This window comes from Octodon degus, unplaced genomic scaffold (genome assembly GCF_000260255.1).
Source record: "Octodon degus isolate 3935 unplaced genomic scaffold, OctDeg1.0 scaffold00007, whole genome shotgun sequence".
Classification (NCBI taxonomy): domain Eukaryota; kingdom Metazoa; phylum Chordata; class Mammalia; order Rodentia; family Octodontidae; genus Octodon; species Octodon degus.
The window spans coordinates 10678283-10696749 of NW_004524583.1; the positions used below are offsets into that span (position 1 = coordinate 10678283).

The window sequence follows — 18467 nt, forward strand, 5'->3', positions numbered from 1 at the left end:
CCCCACCAGCATGTCATGCTTTACTGAGACTCAGGTGTATGTCCTGTTTTTGCATGACCTGCAGAGTTAAGTTTCCAACAGGTTTAAGTTTTTGGGGAGGGATCAAAACATGAACACTTTACGTCTGAACTACAGAGTGGCAGTGGTTTTGGCAGCTTTGGGGTGGTAAGGATCAATCCCTGTCCATGCCTGGCTTTTAGTGCTACCTATTATCTTTTTTTTTTTTTTTTTCCAGAACTGGGGATTGAACTCAGGCCCTTGTGCTTGCCAGGGAAGTGCTTATTCCACTGAGCCATCTCCCTGGCCCTTAAAGTTTTTAATGTATTTAGGACAGGGTCTACAGGGTCTCACTACGTGGATCAGACTTGTGATTCTCCTGTGTTCAGCCTCCCAAGTGCTGGGATTACAGGTACACATGACCATGCCCAGTCTCAAATGCTGTCTCAGCATGCCCCGCCGGCACTGCACACTGGGGATCGAATCCTGGCCACTGCACTCTGCCTAAACAGGCGCTTTAGTCTGCTGAGCTATCTGGCTGGCTGCCTATCCACTTTTTTGACCTGGGAACCAAATTAATCAGTTAGTTAAAAACTTAAAAAAAAAAAAAAAAAATTAACTTCTGGGCTAAGCATGGTGGTAGGCACACGCCTGTAATCCCAGCACTCAGAAGGCTAAGGCACAAGGATCACTGGGAGACCAGCCTGAGCTACAAAGTGAGCTCAAGGCCAGCCTGAACTGCATAGCGAGACCCTAGCTCAAAAACACCAAAAAAAAAAAAAAAAAAAAAAAAAAAAAAAAAACCTTTTGAAATAGAGGGTAGGATTTCACCCTGAATGAAAACTTTGAGGGGCCAGGGAGATAGCTCAGTGGAATAAGTGCTTGCCTGGCAAGCACAAGGTCCTGAGTTCAATCCCCTGTACTGTGAAAGAAAGAAAGAAAGAAAGAAAGAAAGAAAGAAAGAAAGAAAGAAAGAAAGAAAGAAAGAAAGAAAACAAACTTTGGGACTGATATGTGGTTTGCTTGATAACTATTTCCATTTTGAAAAACCTTTCCCTGGTAAACTTTCTTGTAAGATATGAAATTGCCAACACATACTTGTCTTATGTGAGATTCTGTTCTAGTATTTTTACAATGCTCGTAGCTACTGTGGAAGTTATGCAATGGCTTCTCTGGAAATGCACACATACTTGAAAATTAACCATTAAATAAGTCAGTACGCTGTGATAATGTTGAATTAAACACACACAGTTGTCTCTGTATCCACAAGTTCTACATCTTCAGATTTAACCAACCCACACTGGTTGAAAAAACTGCATTTGTAATGAAAATGCACAGACTATTTTTCTTGTCATTATTGCTTAAAATATAGTATATAAAGTACATAGCAAAAAAAAAAATGAACATTTTGTAACATTTGAAAATGGTATGAAATTCAAATCAGTGTAAGTACAGTTTCACTGGAACATGGTCACGCTTACTCGCTGACACAGACCTATGGCTTCTTTACTCTCAACCGCACAGGTGAGCAGCTGTGGTGGAGACTGCATGGCCCACAAAGCCCTAGAACATGTACCACCTATCCCTTTACAGACAAACTTTGTGGGTCCTTATTCTGAGCGTTACAAGCTCTGCTCTGCAATGACTACAGTCTCCTGTTTGAATGTTTCCAGTTTAAAATTTAAACAGTTGTTTTATCATGAATCAATTCTCTACCCTATTCGTTTCCAGCCAGCTGTAAGCACTACATCACAGTGCTTACATGATCTGTTTTATACAGAATCCATTGTCCCCTAATACCTCACAGGTTTTTTCGCAGTATTGGTGATCAACTCAGGACCTTGCGCTTGCCAGGTAGTTGCTTATGCCACTGAGCTACCTCCCTGGCCCTACTCCTAATATTTTAAATAAAAGGCGCAGTTTCACAGAGTATCTGCTGGATCAGGAAAGGTGACAGTACCTTCTCAAGGTATTCTTTCTATTGTTTTATTAACAGCATTTCCCAAGAACAAATGAACTTGAAAGAGCTTTGGAACTTATCTGGCACACACCTTTAATCCCAGCACTCTGGGAGGATGAGGGAGGAGGATAACAAGTTCAAGACCAGCCTGGGCTGCTAAGATCCTGTATCAAACAAAAAGTAAAAAATGCCACGGGATGTAATTTAGTGTGAATGCCCTGGGTTCAACCCTAGTACTGCTAAGCCAACCAACCAATGGCCCATTTCCTATACATACTTATTCAAGTAATAAAAGGACATCATGGAAATATCCTCAGACATTTAAGACTATAATCAAGGGAGATAGGGATTTTTTTTTCATAAAAAGTCATGTCTATCTGGGTGTGGTGGTATGCATGCCTGTAATCACAGCACTCATGAGGTTGAGGTAGGAGGATTACTGTGAGTATGGGGCCAAGATGGACTTCACAGTAAGAACCTGTCTCAAAAAAAAAAAGTTCAAAGAACACTTCATAATACAAGTATCATCAATTTCACCAGGATCTAGAAACATTATCTGATAAAATTTGTTAATTCTCTTTCTTCTCTCAGAATAACTTGTGAAAATGTAATCATATTAAGTGCCTGCTTAGGCAAGCACAGGGACGGGAGGGGGGGTTCGATCCCTGTTACCACATGCTGCACTGGCCCTATTCCTGGGCACACCAAGCGGGTCACTGAGTCCAGGCGTGGTCACATATGCCTTCAATCCCAGTGTTGGGGACACTGAAAACAGGAGGATCATTATAGTCCGAGTTGTGCAGTGAGACCTTGTACCCCCCCAAAAAAAGTTTCTAGCACAATTTGCTAGGAAAGATAAAGGGGGAACTTCAAGGCATGTTTGCACATAAATACCATTATACACTTCGTAAAAACATAGTGCTAGCTAGAAACAAAAGCAAAATTCCCTTTCTGAATTACTGCACAAACTGCTCCAGATCTGTAGCCCTTATTCACTCTGGCTCACAGACTACGATTTTTTTTTCCCATTTATATCTGTAGGATTTTAGTAATGATTCTGTCAAATGCAAAATGTTAATGTATAGCTAACAGGGTCTCACAACACAGTTCAGACTTAGTGAGCCTCTTGTTTTCCACCTCTCCAGTGCTGGGATTACAGGTGTGCGCCACCACACCCAGACTCAGTGGCTGGCTCAGCGTGCCCTGGAGACAGGGGATCAAACCCTACTCCTGTGCTTGCCAAAGCCTGTGCTTGGCCCTCAATAGAGAATCTACTTTTAGTACCTTTGTAGATCACAAGTCTAAGTTAAAAGATATCAGGCTCTCCCATGTTTTCCTATTCATAAACCTTCAAATTTGCTTGTAATTATTTTGTTATGAGGTTTTTTTAATAAGAAAAAAACTGAGCCTACCTATAATGCCCATCCCATTTGTGGATGTCTACAGCTTAGTCAGAAGAGAAAAACCCAGCCTTTATGAATCTTCAGGGAAAGAAAGAGAACATAACAATGTCTACAAAAACAGCAAGTTAGGAAACTCGGCCTTCTCCTTAACCGCAGTCATTCTTAGAGTTCAGGGTCTCCCATCTCTGTCTGAAGAGCTGTTTTCTGTACTCCCTGTTCTCATGTGATCTGAGATTCTAACCTGTAAGTGGTTTGCATACAGAAGTTTTCTAGACTATTTCCCAAACATTTTAGATAAGTATAATAACCTGACAAATAACTTACACATTTTTAAAAATCCAATCCTAAGTGGGGAAAATAAAAACTTCTTTAAATGGAAAAAAACCAAAAGACAGCCCCCGCCCCATTTCTCCTAAGTCTTCATTTGTTCATTTAGGAAGCATTTATTAAGTATTCCCCACATCCCATTGCTGCTATAACTGCACTAAAACTAGCAGACATTCTGATCACAATTTAAATGATGTAATTTATGAAAAACTTTTAGTTGAGAGAGAAAGAAAATAGTTTGAAGAGGGAGAGAAGTGAATGATTTCCAATGACAAACACTCTGTAAACAGAGGTGCAAGCCTGCAATTTAACCTTAACACTTGAAAAATCAACCTACTGCAGAAGGCTAGAAATATCTTGAAAATATTTACATGAAAGTAAAATGATACTTCACAATTCTCTACCTCTGTCTTTCACTCAAAAATATGTCCACATTTTATTCAGTAGCAGCTGCAGCATCTTAAATGAGACACATGAAAAATTATGGCCTGGATTTTGAACCTACTGTATTAACTACTTATTATTAGTTAATACAATTAGCAACAGCCACATTCATCTGAAGTAAAGTACAAAGAAAGTCAATCAGTAGTTCTAAAAGTTAATCTTCTGACCAATATTTTGATGAAAATCTTCAAATACACAAAAAAGTTGAAAATTAATACCTACATTTCATCATCCAGATTCTGCAAGTAACATTTTTTTTCTTTGTTTTGTTTATTTGGGTTTTTTTGGTACTGGGAATTGAACTCATGACCTCATACTTGCTAGGCAAGCACTGTGTCACTGAGCTATACTTCTAGCCCTTTGTTTGGTTGGTTGGGGGTTTGGGGGCTTTTTTTTTTTTTTTTGCATTACTGGGCATCGAACTCAGGACCTTGCACTTGCCAGGCAGGCGTTTATGCCACTGCACCACATCCCCAGCCCTTCTTTGTTTTATTAGACATATATCCATCTAAACTTTCCACAGAACTTTGTAATTAGAGGGACTCTCAGTAGACCAGATGATTGGGATCTACTTCCACAGAAAGACATTATCATAGGAATCCAGCCTAACAGTGCAGCTCAGTGGTACAGTGCTTACTTAGCATGGAGGACAACCTGATTTTAATCTGCAACATCACAAAATAACAAACCTCACTACTGATACCTTGTCTGCTGGACAAACACTGGCTTTTGTCCTGTTTTTGTTTTTTTTTGTTTTTTTTAAATTAATTAATTTATTTATCCATCTATCCATTTATGTGTGTGTGGCCAGCTCAGCCCACCAGGGGGCGGGGTGGCTGGCATGTGGTGCTGGGGGATCGAACCGCGGTCCCTGTGCTTCGCCAAGCTTGTTCCAAGTAGGTGCTCTAGACCACCAAGCCATCTCACCAGCCCCTGTTTTGTTTTTTGAGTGAGGCCCTATTATGTATCCTAGGCTGGCCTTGAACTCACAGCAACAGTCCTTCGTCTGCCTCTTGAGTGCTGGAATTACAGGTGTGCACTACCACTGCTAGCTGCTAATGCTATTAACAACCAAACATATCTACTTTAGTATGGAACTGAATATGCTTTCATCTGAAATGCTTTTCTTTCCAAGTTCTAAAATTGGACTATCTGCCTCCTAAGGAACAGTTAAAGGGTTTCATTTTCAAATTAGCAAAAATAAAATGTTTTAATACTACATTTATTCTATACAAGAGACCAATGCTTGTGTCTTACTAAGTTTTCTCAGTTTGAAACTTGCCAATGAGTAAAAGCCCAACCTCAGTACAGGCAACATCTGCACCAGTGGTTCTCAGCTGGAAACAACTCTGCATGCCTCCCTTCAGGGTCACTTGGCAACATCTGGAAACACTTCTGATAGTTACTGCTTAAGCAGGAAGAGGGTTGGCAAGAGGTCTAGAGGATGGCTCTCACAACGTACAGAACAGACCCACTACAAAGATTTGGCTAAACATGTCAGCAGCGCCTGAGCCTAGAACACTGACTTAACAGAATGAATAAAAAGCAAAACTTAACCACACAGGATAGAAAAAGCGTTTCAGGCAGCCAGTAGCCACCGTGGTAACCAAATGCCCAGAACCTATACTCTGGTTCTTCTCACACTGTACCAGGTCTCATCTGTGTAAACCAACAGCATATGTTGGAAGTAGCACTGTGTCACTTCTGAGATTAGGTTATCAAGACTGTGGCTTCCACTCTGGACTTGTCCCTCAAGTCGCACACTTCTCGCAGATCACCTACCAGGAGGAAACCAACTACTGTCTTGAGGACACCGACAGTGCTTGGGGGGGCACCACATGGAAGGAACACAACAGCCTAATGAGATGAAATCTGCCAACCGCCAGTGGGGGAACCTAGAAGAGACCCTCCAGCCCTACTCAAGCTTTGACTCTGCTGCAGCCCCTGCCAATGGTTTGACAGCAACCTCCTGAGATACTCTAAAACAAAAGCACTCAGCCAAGTCACTCCCAGACCCATGAATCAGGAACTGGAAGGCAGTAACTGTTAGCCATTTAGTTACTAAGCTTAGGGCAACTGTCCACAGCAACAGGTAATTCAGCAGCTTTATAAATTCGTTTTTGAACTCAATTCTTTTCTACTTGTAAATAAAGCTCCTAGTTTCAAGACAACAGTCTGTAAATTTCCAAAAGGGGGGGGGGGCAGAAGGGGGGAAGGAATCAATTCTCTGACCTGAGAGTTGGATAATCTTTTCCTATTCCTAACCACAGAAGACCCACACATTCAAAATTGAATGGGGGGAGGGGCGAGATTGCTCAGTGGAATAAGTGCTTGCCTGGCAAGCACAAGGTCTTGAGTTTGATCCCTGGTACTGCAAAAACAAACTGAATGGGGTAGTTTATACCTGTCTCAATTACAATAAAAGGTAGAGAATTTGGGGCCAGGCATGGTGGTACATGCCTGCATTACCTACACTCTGGAAGGCAAAGACTACAAGATTATAAATTCAAGCCCAGCCTAAGTAACTAAGTGACTTTAGCAAGACTGTCTCAAAATTAAAAATATAAAAAGGTGGAGGACAGAGCGCAGTACAAAAGCCTTGGGCTCAACACCCAATAAAACACATGCATATATCAGTATTAGGAAGTTATCACATCGTTCTTTGTTTCTTTTTCCTATTTAAGTCCTATTAACCTGATAACTTAGTATGAGGTCTCTCTCTCTCTCTCTGCCCCTCCCTCCCCCCTTCTTCTCTTCCTCCCTCCCACCTTCACCTCTCTCTCTCCCTCTCCCTCTTTTGGTATCAGGAATTAAACTCAGGACCTTGTTCTTGCCAGGCAGGTGCTTATGCCTCTGAGCTATATCCTTGGTCAAGAGGTTTCTTTTACATCTAATCAATATACATTTTAAAATAAACATGGAAGGTGTGGTGCACACCTCTAATCCCAGGTAGTTGCTCAAAATGGAGGATCCTGAGTTCAAGATCAGCCGGGGCAAATTAAAACAAGTCATGTTTGAAAATCAAATTTAAAAAGGATTAGGAAAGTAGCGCAATGGCAGACTACTTGCCTAGTTTGTATGAGGCCCTGGGTTCAATCCTCAGTACACAAACAAGTTAAGACGCTTACATCACCATTCTAAAAATTAGACTGGTGAGATAGCTAGCCGGAGAGATAGCTCAGCAGTCTAAAGCTTAAGCAAGCTTAGGCAAGGGCAAGGTGGGCTGAGCCGGCCAGAGTCAGGGCGTGGTGGTGCACACCTGTAATCTCAGCACTGGGGAGGATGAGAACAGGAGGATCACTAAGAGTCTGAGCTGCATAGTGAGACCCCATAACAGCCAAATACACTAAAAAAGAAAAAAAAAAATTAGAGGGCAAGGATTTATCATTATAGCTCAGCAGCATAAGTGTCTGCCTGACAAGCACAAGGTCCCAAGTTTGATCCCCAGTACCAAAACCAAAATACAAACAAATAAAAATTAAAGTTTTTACCTTAATTTCTTCATCAAGTAATAAGGCATTTCACAAAAACCTCACTCTTTGGCCCACCACCCAAAGGCATCTATTCTTGCTTCCCCCTTGTTTTTCCTGGGTAGAAGCAACAACTTTGTAACCATCAAGGTTTCTGAACCTGGTGGTATACATGACTCAAAGAAGGGTAATCCAGAGAAACCACTCACTTCAATTCCAAAATTATTCCTGTACATTAGGGGAGTGGACTGAGAAGGAGGTTTGTTTTTCAGTTTCATTCAGGTGGCCCTACAAATGAAAGCAATCTCTCCAGTTTTGAAGCTCATCAATGTGGCTACTATAATCAGGTCACTTTGCCAATGACCTTAATTGGGAGGCTCTGCTCCTGAGCTGGGGGCTGGGCCTCAGAGCAAGTTATCCATCCATTTTTTCACATATTTTGAGCCTTGAATCTCGAACTTCATTTTTTTTTTTTTTTTTTGGCAGAACCAGGGATTGAACTCAGGCCCTTGCGCTTGCCAGGGAAGCGTTTATTCCACTGAGCCATCTCCCCAGCCCCGAGCCTTGCATCTCTAAACAATGTCTTTCTACTGCCTTTCCATATGAAATATATCTTTATGTGAAATGCAGGATGAGGTAAGAGAGCAACCTGTTTCCTCTCAAATCTATAAGCAAATGTAGCCTCCCATGTTAGTGTGGTAATATATGAATACCAGTCCTATTTTCATCTAAGATTCTTCTTGATGTCTCCTCCACCCTTACCACCAATGCAGAATGCAAAAATACTGCCAGGGCCCACAATACAAGGTGGTTCTAAAAATAATAATTAAAAATCTAACAATACTCCTATTTTATAGATATCTATATTTACTAAGCTATTAGCTTCAAAACAAATTTCCAAATTGTCATTCATTGTTTACTAAAATGGCAATATATTGCTTTAATCAACTCTAGTTTTAATATGTACTGTAGTTTTATATCATGAATCCAATTATACTCAATTTAATTGTAATGTAAATCATAAAACCTGAATACAAATGTATCAGCAAATAATACAGAAGGAAATTTATTTCTTCTACATTAGTTTTCCCTCTTAATCTTTAGGCATTTCTTTTTTCAACTTAAAATCATTCTTGGGGCTGGTGAGATGGCTCAGCGGTCTAAAGCACCTATTTAAAACAAGCTTAGCAAAGCACAGGGACCGCGGTTCAATCCCCCAGCACCACATGCCAGCCAGCCCCGCCCCCTGGTGGGCTGAGCTGGCCACACACACACACACACACACGCACGCATAAATAAATAAAAAAAATAAAAAATTAAAAAAATTAAAAAATAAAAAATAACAAAATAATTCTTTCTCTTTAGTTGTTTTCAAATTTTTCCTTCCCAGTGCTTTGGTTTCTTCCTTGGACCTCTACTGTCTCCCTTTTGGAAAAGTTTCCAAGAGCCCTCCACAATATCAACTCTGTATCAATTTCCTACAGAATGAACTGTCCTTCAATTTAATACTGCAATTGTATTTTTAAGCTTCTCTACAGTTTTTCCTAACTACTTAATTTTTGGATAGCCATCTTTCTCTCCCTTGATTTACTGCTTCTATTTCAAATGATTACATATTCTTGCATCCTGATGGAGATTCGCAAAACTAATCTGGCTCCCACTAGCAATCATCTTCAAAGACCTGTTCTTCCTCTGAACTTTCTGAACAATGTTCCCTTTCCCTTGTTCTGCAGAATGTATTCTGGCCAAGAAAAGAGCCTCCTAACTCCCAGCACTCGCAGAGGGCTTCCATCCCTTCCAGGTATGGTAGAGCAAGAGGATCTCCTCTCAGCCCTCAGTGCCTGATCCTGGCTTTCTTTCAGGAGTCTTCAATAAATGGAATACAGTACACAAAACACTATAATCTCCAGGATGTATTCAAAAGAGGCCTTTTTCTTCTCTGACCATGCTTTATTCTGTCTCCTATACACAAACACAAATACACACAAAACACTAAACGTCCCTATCCAAGTGCATTCTGAGAGACACACCCTCCAAACAGAACACAAAAGACACAGACTAGAAGTGAGGATAGAACAACATTTTTTTAATGGTACTGGGAATCTAAACTCTTGAACCTCTCACTTGCCAGGCAGGCACTGCGCTGCTGAGACACCCGCAGCCCCAAAACTTTCTTAACTTTATTTATTTATCTCAGTGCTAGGGATCAAACTCAGGGCCTTGTGCATGCTGGTGAGCAGCTCTATCGCTGAATCACAACCCCAGCGAGAACAATGCTCTGCCCAAAGTGCAGATACCCACTTCCCGGCCTGAGCGGCCTTGCAGATGGGAAGGCTGCCCATGGAAAAGAACACAAAGTCCTGCAGTGTCAGGGTAGGGGCAGCGTTGCTAACACCAGCCCCTAACTGCACTCCCAAGTTGCAATTTGAGGAAATTTTGACAAAAGGCCAACTACTTTTTGGTTGCTGATTATGTGAATGGACAAATTTTGGATTTGTTTCATAAATGTTATCAGATGACATTTAATTTATTTGTATTTTAGGGAAGGATCTACAGGGTGCCCAGGGTCTCACTACTAGATCAGACTCATAGTGATCCACCTGTTTACAGCCTCCCAAGAGCTGGGATTACAGGCGCGCCACCACGCTCAGTCTCAATTGCCATCTCAGTGCGCACTGGGGGTCGGGCCGGCACAGCAGGCCCGGGGGATCAAACCCCCAACCCCTGTGCCTGCTTGCAGGCGCTTTAATCCACTGAGCTATTTGGCCAGCCCTCAGATGACTTTTAAAATTAAAGTCACAACAGCAGATGGTAGGTAGTGACTGAAAAATCACAGGATCTTGTGTTACAAGTATTTCAGTTCAACGTTCTCAATTCTATAGTAACAGTAATCTTTAGGCCAATCCTCCACTGATCAAAAATCTGGTAAAATGATTCATTTTATTTTTACAGTTATAAAAGAATGTTATATTTTATACTAAGATAACATTTGACTCTGTACTTTCAATCCCTAGTCCTAGTCCCTTCTGCTGAACCATAAAAGAATTTTAAGATTTCTTTCAAGAATGATACTCTTTCAGGAGACAGACATTCCAATACAATAGTATCATATCCACCGGTACCATATCCACCTCTACTTGTTCCCTAAGGGTATATCAGAAAAATTTCAAATAAATCTATATAAGCAAGCTACGCTAACTATTTAATACTCTCCAAGGAATACTACCACACATGGCAAATACATTCTTGGTCAGCATCTCTATTTACAGAAGAGAAAGCAGAACATCCCCAACCTAACACATATCTTCTTTTCCTCAGCTTCAGTAACCCCTGATTAATGACCTCCACTTGCAAAGGAGGCTACTTACCTTAACCATGAAATAATGAATGCTATTGATCCAACAAGCTACTGCTATAGAGTGTTATTGATCACCCAATCTTTGGTTAAAATGGTCCTCATTTAGCAATTTCACTGTCACAAACACCTGGAGCAAAGCATACTCATAATTAAAGAGTTTGGGGGAGTTAAAGTGAGAGGTGATGGACAGAAATCTCAGCTTTCTCCCATTTATTCTTGCTTCTGAGCTATTGTTTGTGTCAGAAGGGATATTGATTTTCTATAAAAATAAGAAAACAAGAAGCACCAAGGGGCCTCAGAAGGTCAGCTTGGGCTGGAGGAGGGGGGGGAGGTTTAGCACTCTATCTATGTCACTTGCTTTCCAAGAGAAGGGAATATTTTCTTTTCTGTGAGAACAGCCTCTAATACATCACCTTAGGAAGGCTCCTGAATGTGACTTTAGGCTATCACCTAACCAATTCATTTATGTGAGCAAAAGAAGCTAAACAATATTATTAAAGGAGAACAAACAAATGATGTGTTAGTGAAGAACACAGCAAAATTGGACCATGGTTATCTAATTAATAGCTGCTATATAGACAATTTAAAATTAAAGTCTACAGACAGTAATTTTACAAGCATTGCCCCATTTTAAAGTAGCCACAAAAACACATAAAGGAAAAATTTAAAATAACTGAGTTTTATGCAGATGTTTAAAAAAATCTACATAATTATAATCATTTTCAGTTCCTCAGAACTTGTAAGGGATTGGTTGGTACAAAAGTGAAGAACAGAAAAGAAACAAAACAGAAATACTGGTTTATCTTTAACTACTCACTATCTAGTTAGCAAAAAGGGAGTTAAGGAACCTAGAAATACAGCTGAGTGAGATATGCTTTTTCAAATCCAAAACATCTTTACATTCTTTTTAAAACTATGTGCTGAGTAGGCCAGTTTAAGTTTAATGATCAACTTCATCTCAGTTTTACAAAGTGAATCATGACTCTGACAACCCTCAATGCCACTAATAAAAATAAAATTCTACACTTTGGTCTGTATGTAAACAAACTGAGGAACATTTAAGCAGATGGATTAAATAGTAACCAAGAGTTTTTTTGAAAGTATTTCTTCTAAAGTAGGGGAAATAAATTGACAGAATCGACTCACAAAGCAGGAATACTATCTAAATGATGTGCTACTTACCTACTTACACACTAATACTAGCCCTTTACATAAGCTTGCACTTGACTTTGGGTAAAAAGAGAAAAATCTCTGACTTAGCGAGGGAGCGCTCACTATTCTGACCTGTTCTCATCTGAACCCTGTTTTTGCTCATCTGGTTCACATTCCATTCTTTCTCTCCTTCCCATTTTGTTCAGGAAAGTCCTATTTTCTGCCAATATATATGTTTAATAACTGAAGACTGGGGGTATCACTCGGTGATACACCACTTGACTAGCGTGCACAGGCCCTGAGTTCAATCCCTAACATTTGCAATATATAAAAATGAATCATAATTGAGGACAGCTTGAAAATTAAAAGGTATTAGTACCAGAATCATCCCTCTCTCCCCACAGAAGAGATTTAAGCAGAAAAAAAAAAAAAAAACCCAAAGCATTTCTGTTTGTTACTACACACAAAGGGAGACAAGTCAAGGACAAGTTAGGAGTCCTGAATAATTGGATTTTAAAGATTTTTTTCCTCATTCTCTTTCTGCTCTTAATCCATTCAACATTCTTTCAAACCTATAGAACTCTAGCACCATATTACTCAAGGAACTCTTTGAGTTACAGACCAGGGAAATAGTCCACATGGGAAAAAGAGGTCTCCTTGACTCAAAAAGAGAAAGAAAATCCGAAGAACTCCTGTCTACTTCCATCTCTCCAGGCTCTAAGATAACTAGAATTTATGTTATCACCGCCTCATTGTAACAGATGGTCTGGGATAAGAAGGAAAAGAAAAACTAGAGCTTCATGAGACCACTGGCCCTGCACTTGCAGATATATCTTAGACAGTGAACAGTCCCTAATACACACAATTATTTCATAGCTTAACAAAAAATTCTGGGGAAGAAACAGACACACACACACACACACACACACAGAGCGAGAAATATACACAAACTATCACTCCAAATGCTTATTTTTAAAATCACCATTCTCATACATTTACAAGGTATATATACTGAATATTAAAACAAACTTGAATATCTCAACAGTTTCAATATCCTGAAAAGGTACAAGTTGACTAAACTATTCTTGTTTGATTAAAAACAGTATGAAGAAAAAGATACCTTTGTAAACCAAAAATATACATATAAATTAATCAGCCTTAGAATTAACATTACAAGAAGAACAGAAAAGTCAAATTGTGGGCCAAATTGTTACCACAGTGCATAACTGAACAGGCCTGCAAATTAGTAAGAAAGCTGGACTAAAAATCATCTATAAGGGACCTATGCAGCCTATCCCGTTAGCAACATAGCCTCACCTCTGAGTACCTGAGATTTATGCCTTTAAGACAAACTTCTAAAGAGGTGAGGTCCTCATAAGGGTCATACACTCCACAGTTGCAGAAGTTTGAAAAAGGGTCATGGCAAAGACAGATACAAAGGACAGCAAAACATGGTGAAATACGAGTTGTGAAGTCAGGTGTCATTCTTAGTTTGGGCGCTGGGTGACCGTGGTCAAATTATCTAAACTCTCTTAAACCTGTTTCCTCTTCTATGAAATACAAATAGTAAAATTTTACCCTAAGCAGAACCTTGAATATCAAAAAAGAACACCTAGTAAGTGTGCAGCATAGTCTTAATAAAGGTCAGCCACTCTTAATTAACAATAATAGAGTATACAACCATCTCAACTAAGAGTATCCTACTCACCTACGGGGCTACCCTTATGGGACATTCAGGTTGAGTCTATGAAGCTAGGTAGGAATACTGAAGAGAGGCTAAACGTCCTGCAGTGCACACAAGGGGACAATCTCACCCAAAACACCAAGATCCTCACTGAGAAAGTGGTGTATTACGCACACAATACTAATAATATTAAAGTAAAAAGTTGGAGAGTATCAATGTTCCTGTGAATAAGACGTACAAAATTTAAATTATCAGAAGCTACACTGATGTTTAAACATCTATCCATTAGGAGACAAATTTCTCTCGCCTGATTGTATTTGGTCTAAGATTAATGACACCTGGCATTCTTATTTTCAAAGCACACGAGTACTCACCCAACCCAAATGTCTAGCATTAAAAAGCACACTCATACAGTCACATGGAAGTGGCAGAGAAAAGTACAGTCCCAACACACCTAAGTCCAAATTCTTAAAGTGCAGCTTACCAGGAACATTTACGAACTGCATTTATCTGGCACCTAGCTGTTTTCTGACTCATGTAGGCTATCTTCCCCAGTGTCTACCAAGAGCCTTGTCCTGAAGAACAAAGGCATCAATAGCAGCAAACCGTTAACTTCTTGGTTATGCACTAGAGATAATACAATTTTTAAACTCAAATTATTTCTACTACAGATAACCTTGCAAAGGGAAACAGTCATAAAGGCTACTTTTAAAACTAGAGATCAACTTCTGATTAAAGGAAGACTACAAAGCCAACAGTAGAGTGGCTGGTTTGGAGAACAGTGAAACTCATCAAGAGATTGCACTTGACTTTGGGTAAAACGAGGAAAATCTCCGACTTAGCGAGGGAGCGCTCACCATTCTGACATGTTCTCATCAGAACCCTGTTTTTGCTCATCTGTTTCACATTCCATTCTTTCTTTCCTCCCCGTTTTGCTCAGGAATGTCCTATTTTCTGCCGATTCACACAACCCATGGCCTGAAGAGGTCCAGGGAGTATTCTCCTTCCAGCGAGACAGACGCTGCTTCTTGGCGGACTTAAACCTGCAGCCTCGCTCATAGCTCCAGTCTGACACCTTTAGCTTCTGCTGAAGGCTGGCGGCCACTTCTGACGTCACTCGCTTCACCTTCCGGCGGCGCCTGAGTGGTCGACAAGGTGCATTTTCAGTAAAGGAGTCCGATTCAGGCCAAGAATGCTGCTTATTCTTAACAATGGCATTGAGAGCTGGGTGCTGTTTGGCTACCATCGTGTCATCAGAGTCACTGAAATTGGTGACGGGGGCAACTTCTCGACAATCCTTAATAGCTTCATCCAGACTGGACTCAGAGGCTTCACTGTAGCAGCAGGCATGCTCTGCCAGGTGAGTGAAGTCAGACCGGCGCTTCCGGCCTCGGCGCTTCCGAAGCTGCCGTCTCTGCTGGCGAGGGCTCAGAGCCATCTCTTCCCACAGCTCACCAAGCTTATTCTGCTCAGATGTCTGCTCCAAGGCTGAGGCTAAATCATGTACCAGCTCATCCATGAGGACCACATCTGCCAAGAAAAAGTACAAATATATATATATATATATGTATATATATATATTTTATTTTAGTAAGCATCTACAGGGTCTCACATTGTAGATTGGACTCACAGTGATCCATACCTGTGTTCAGCCCCCAAAAAGTTGGGATTACAGGCATGAGCCACCACACCATCTCAATTTGCTTCTCAGTGCACCCTGGGGGTAGGGCCAGCACAACAGGCTTGGGGATTGAACCCCTGGACCCTGCATCTGGCTAAGCAGGCACTTTAATCCGCTTAGCTATTTGGCCAGCCTGTTGTCTATACATTACATCTGTCTGTTTCTGTCTCTGTCTTTTTTTTTTTGGTATAAGGGATTGAACCCAGGACTCTGCACTTACCACACAGGCACTTATTCCACTGAGCTATCTCCCCAGCCCTAAAAAGTATTTTTTAAAGCCTGACTAGGATGGTTGTTTTCAAATACTTTTATAAAATTGATTAAGGAGAGTCTTGCCTATGTACAGAAAATAAAGATAACTAGTAACTAGATACACCTAAGACTATGTTCCTACCATCCATGTCCCCTTAAGCCACTAAAAAACATGTATTTGGCCCGTTGAATGCCTGACACCAAGATGTTCTTAAGTACAAAAATTCAACAATACACAAGATAACAGAGATGCTAGCAAAAACCAGCAAACAAAGTCTGTTATCAAGTTCTTCCCTATTAAACATCACTGAGCTACAAGGTGATGAGACCCCCAAAAGACTATGTCTCCTCAAAGAAGAACAGAAAAACACAATTTTAAAACCACAGTACAGTTGGGAGCACACAGGATGGGATCCAGCAGCACTATGGTATTGAGACTGCAGGCTGGTTTACTGCTGAGAATAAATGTGACGGGGAACAGAAAGAGAACTAGGTAACACACTTAAGGACGATTGTTTTCAGTTCAAGAGATTCAAGAATCTGTAGTGATACAGGTGCACCAACTGCCACCTGGAAGCTACTAGGTACAGAACCTTATGGGATGTGTCCCTTATTTTTGAACAGCAACTTTTAGGCTCCTCTCCCCATCTTGATCACCCTAGTTATGTGCTTTAGTGCTGCACAATCACACCACCCACCCACCCACTCTCTCTCTCTCTCTCTCTCTCTCTCACACACACACACACACACACACACACGACATAACTGAGGCAGAAATGATGGTGATTAGGTGGCTAACTTCTTTTCAAAATTTCCCATTTTTCTATTTACTCATGAAGCCATCACACTTCAGGGGCAAAAACCTTTCAAGGGATAAGAGTAGTAGACGCAGTAGTAGTAGAAAAGAAATGTAATCGGTTCTGAAGAGTAACACCTAATAAAGTACATAATAAGTCAGCACTTAATAAGTCAGCACTTTCTGCTAGCCCTTTCTGCAAGACCATAATCAGAACTTGAAACTCTTAGTTCACCACTCTTAGAACATATTTCTGTTCAATTTACATTTTACAAAAGACTTTCAAAAATCTGTGCTCACACTTTCTCTACGCCAACGAATTCAAAGACAGGAAAGCCTTGTGGCTTATGTGACGTATCTGTGGAGACACCTAGTTCCAAAACGACCACCCAAGCAAAACTTCAAAGTGTCAAAAGCCACATATATGAAAAGATCACGCCTTTTTAAACAGTAAGTAGTGTAATAAGACTCCTGCAGGGGTTGGGATGAGTACTGCTCCTATGAACAAAACAGATAAGTGCAAACAGCGTGTATAAATCTCATTTCCTCGTAACACTGGTTTAAAACTGGCAGAACTGCACAAACTGTGACGTGGAACGAAATTATTAATCAACTTGTAGTCGAATACTTGTGCAGAATCCTTTTCCTGCCTCTAAGACTGCAATTTAAACACAGTCAACATAAGAGCCCTGGGGCCCCCGCGCTCCCAGGTTCACCGAGATGAACACCCAGCGGACCGTGGACCCGAGGCCCTGGGAGGGTAAGACGTTTGAGTCACCACAGGAGGCGGTAGGCAGCAAAGGCCAGCCCGGAGGAGGGTGGGAGTCGTGGAAGGTAGGGAGGCCGAAGGCAACCTCGAATTCGGGCTCACCCGAAGCTCTAGGGTCTGCCCTCAAGTCGCAAACAGCCGAAGCGCCAGCGGGCTCCCTCTGCGACCGAGGGTCGCAACGTGGCCAAATATGTGGGGAAAAGACCCTAAAATAACCTGTTTCGAAGGACTCCCCGCCAGCCCCCGAAAGCTACGACCAATGCCCGAGACGCCGATCCCTCATGCTGTCGCCCGCCGACGAAAGAAGGAAGCTAAAGGACTGTCGCCTCGGAGGCGAACCGACCCTCAGCTCCCGGGATGGGGAACAGGCCTGCAAAGCCAGGCCCGCCACGCTCGCGCCTCCCGCCGGCCGCCGAGACCCTAGGCGTCCTTAGCCGCCCAGCCGCGGACCAGAGCCCGGATCCCCCCCGCCGGCGACGGACCCGGACCCTCCTGACCCGCTCCGCCCCTCACCGGGTGCAGCAGCCACCTCCAACTGGCGCCGCTTCGCGGGCCCAGTCTCCCTGCCCGGGTTTCCCCCTATGACCTCATTTCCGGTCGGTGCCGGAGGGGTGGGGCCGTGGCGGAGTGGGGGGGCTGACCCGGCGGAACAGGAGCTTCCGGCCGGGCCCAGCCGCTTCCGCCACATATGGGCGGGGCCACGGGGGAGGGGCGCAGCGGGGCTGCGGCTAGGCTGGCAGTGGGAAGCGAGGATGCCTTTACGGCTCAGGTGTTGAACCGGAGTAGCCCCCTCAGGCTAGCCTCATCTCCTTTCAGAAAGTTGGGCGCTGCAGATTTATTAGGTAGGAGAAAATGAACCTTGATTTTTACCCATAAGAGTTCGCTTAACTTTGAAAGGGGACAATTTTGCATCAAGTTACTGAGAGCATTAAAAACATACTCGCCTTCAGGCCAGCCAGATAGCTCAGCGGACTGAAGCCTGCTTAGGCAAAGCACAGTGGCCCGGGTTTCTTCACCGACATGCCGTGCTGGCCCTGCCCAGGGGCGCGGTGAGATGGCGATTGAGGTTGGGTGTGGTGGCGTTTGTGCCTGTAATCCCAGAGTTTGGGAGGCCTGAAAACAGGCAGATCACTAGGATTCCAATCTCCGCAGTGAGACCCTGTAGACCCTGTAC

The 18467-nt window shown here is 42.1% G+C and overlaps 1 protein-coding gene across 9 annotated transcripts in view; it reads right to left on the reverse strand.

The window, feature by feature from the left end:
- Gpatch2l (G-patch domain containing 2 like) overlaps positions 1-17905 on the reverse strand; it is a 127962-nt gene extending 110057 nt beyond the window's left edge. For 5 of the 9 annotated variants that reach the window (XM_023702353.1, XM_023702357.1, XM_012517366.2 and 2 more), the window contains exons 1-2: positions 17807-17905; positions 14653-15325 (exon numbers count right to left, since the gene is read on the reverse strand). In XM_023702353.1, the coding sequence (XP_023558121.1) occupies positions 14653-15314 (662 nt within the window). In that variant the 5' untranslated portion in view covers positions 15315-15325; positions 17807-17905. Of the gene's footprint in view, positions 1-14652; positions 15326-17775 lie in introns of all 9 variants that reach the window. The other 4 variants (XR_002818272.1, XR_002818273.1, XM_023702369.1 and 1 more) reach the window with 2 other exon arrangements.
- Positions 17906-18467: the final 562 nt, after the last annotated feature.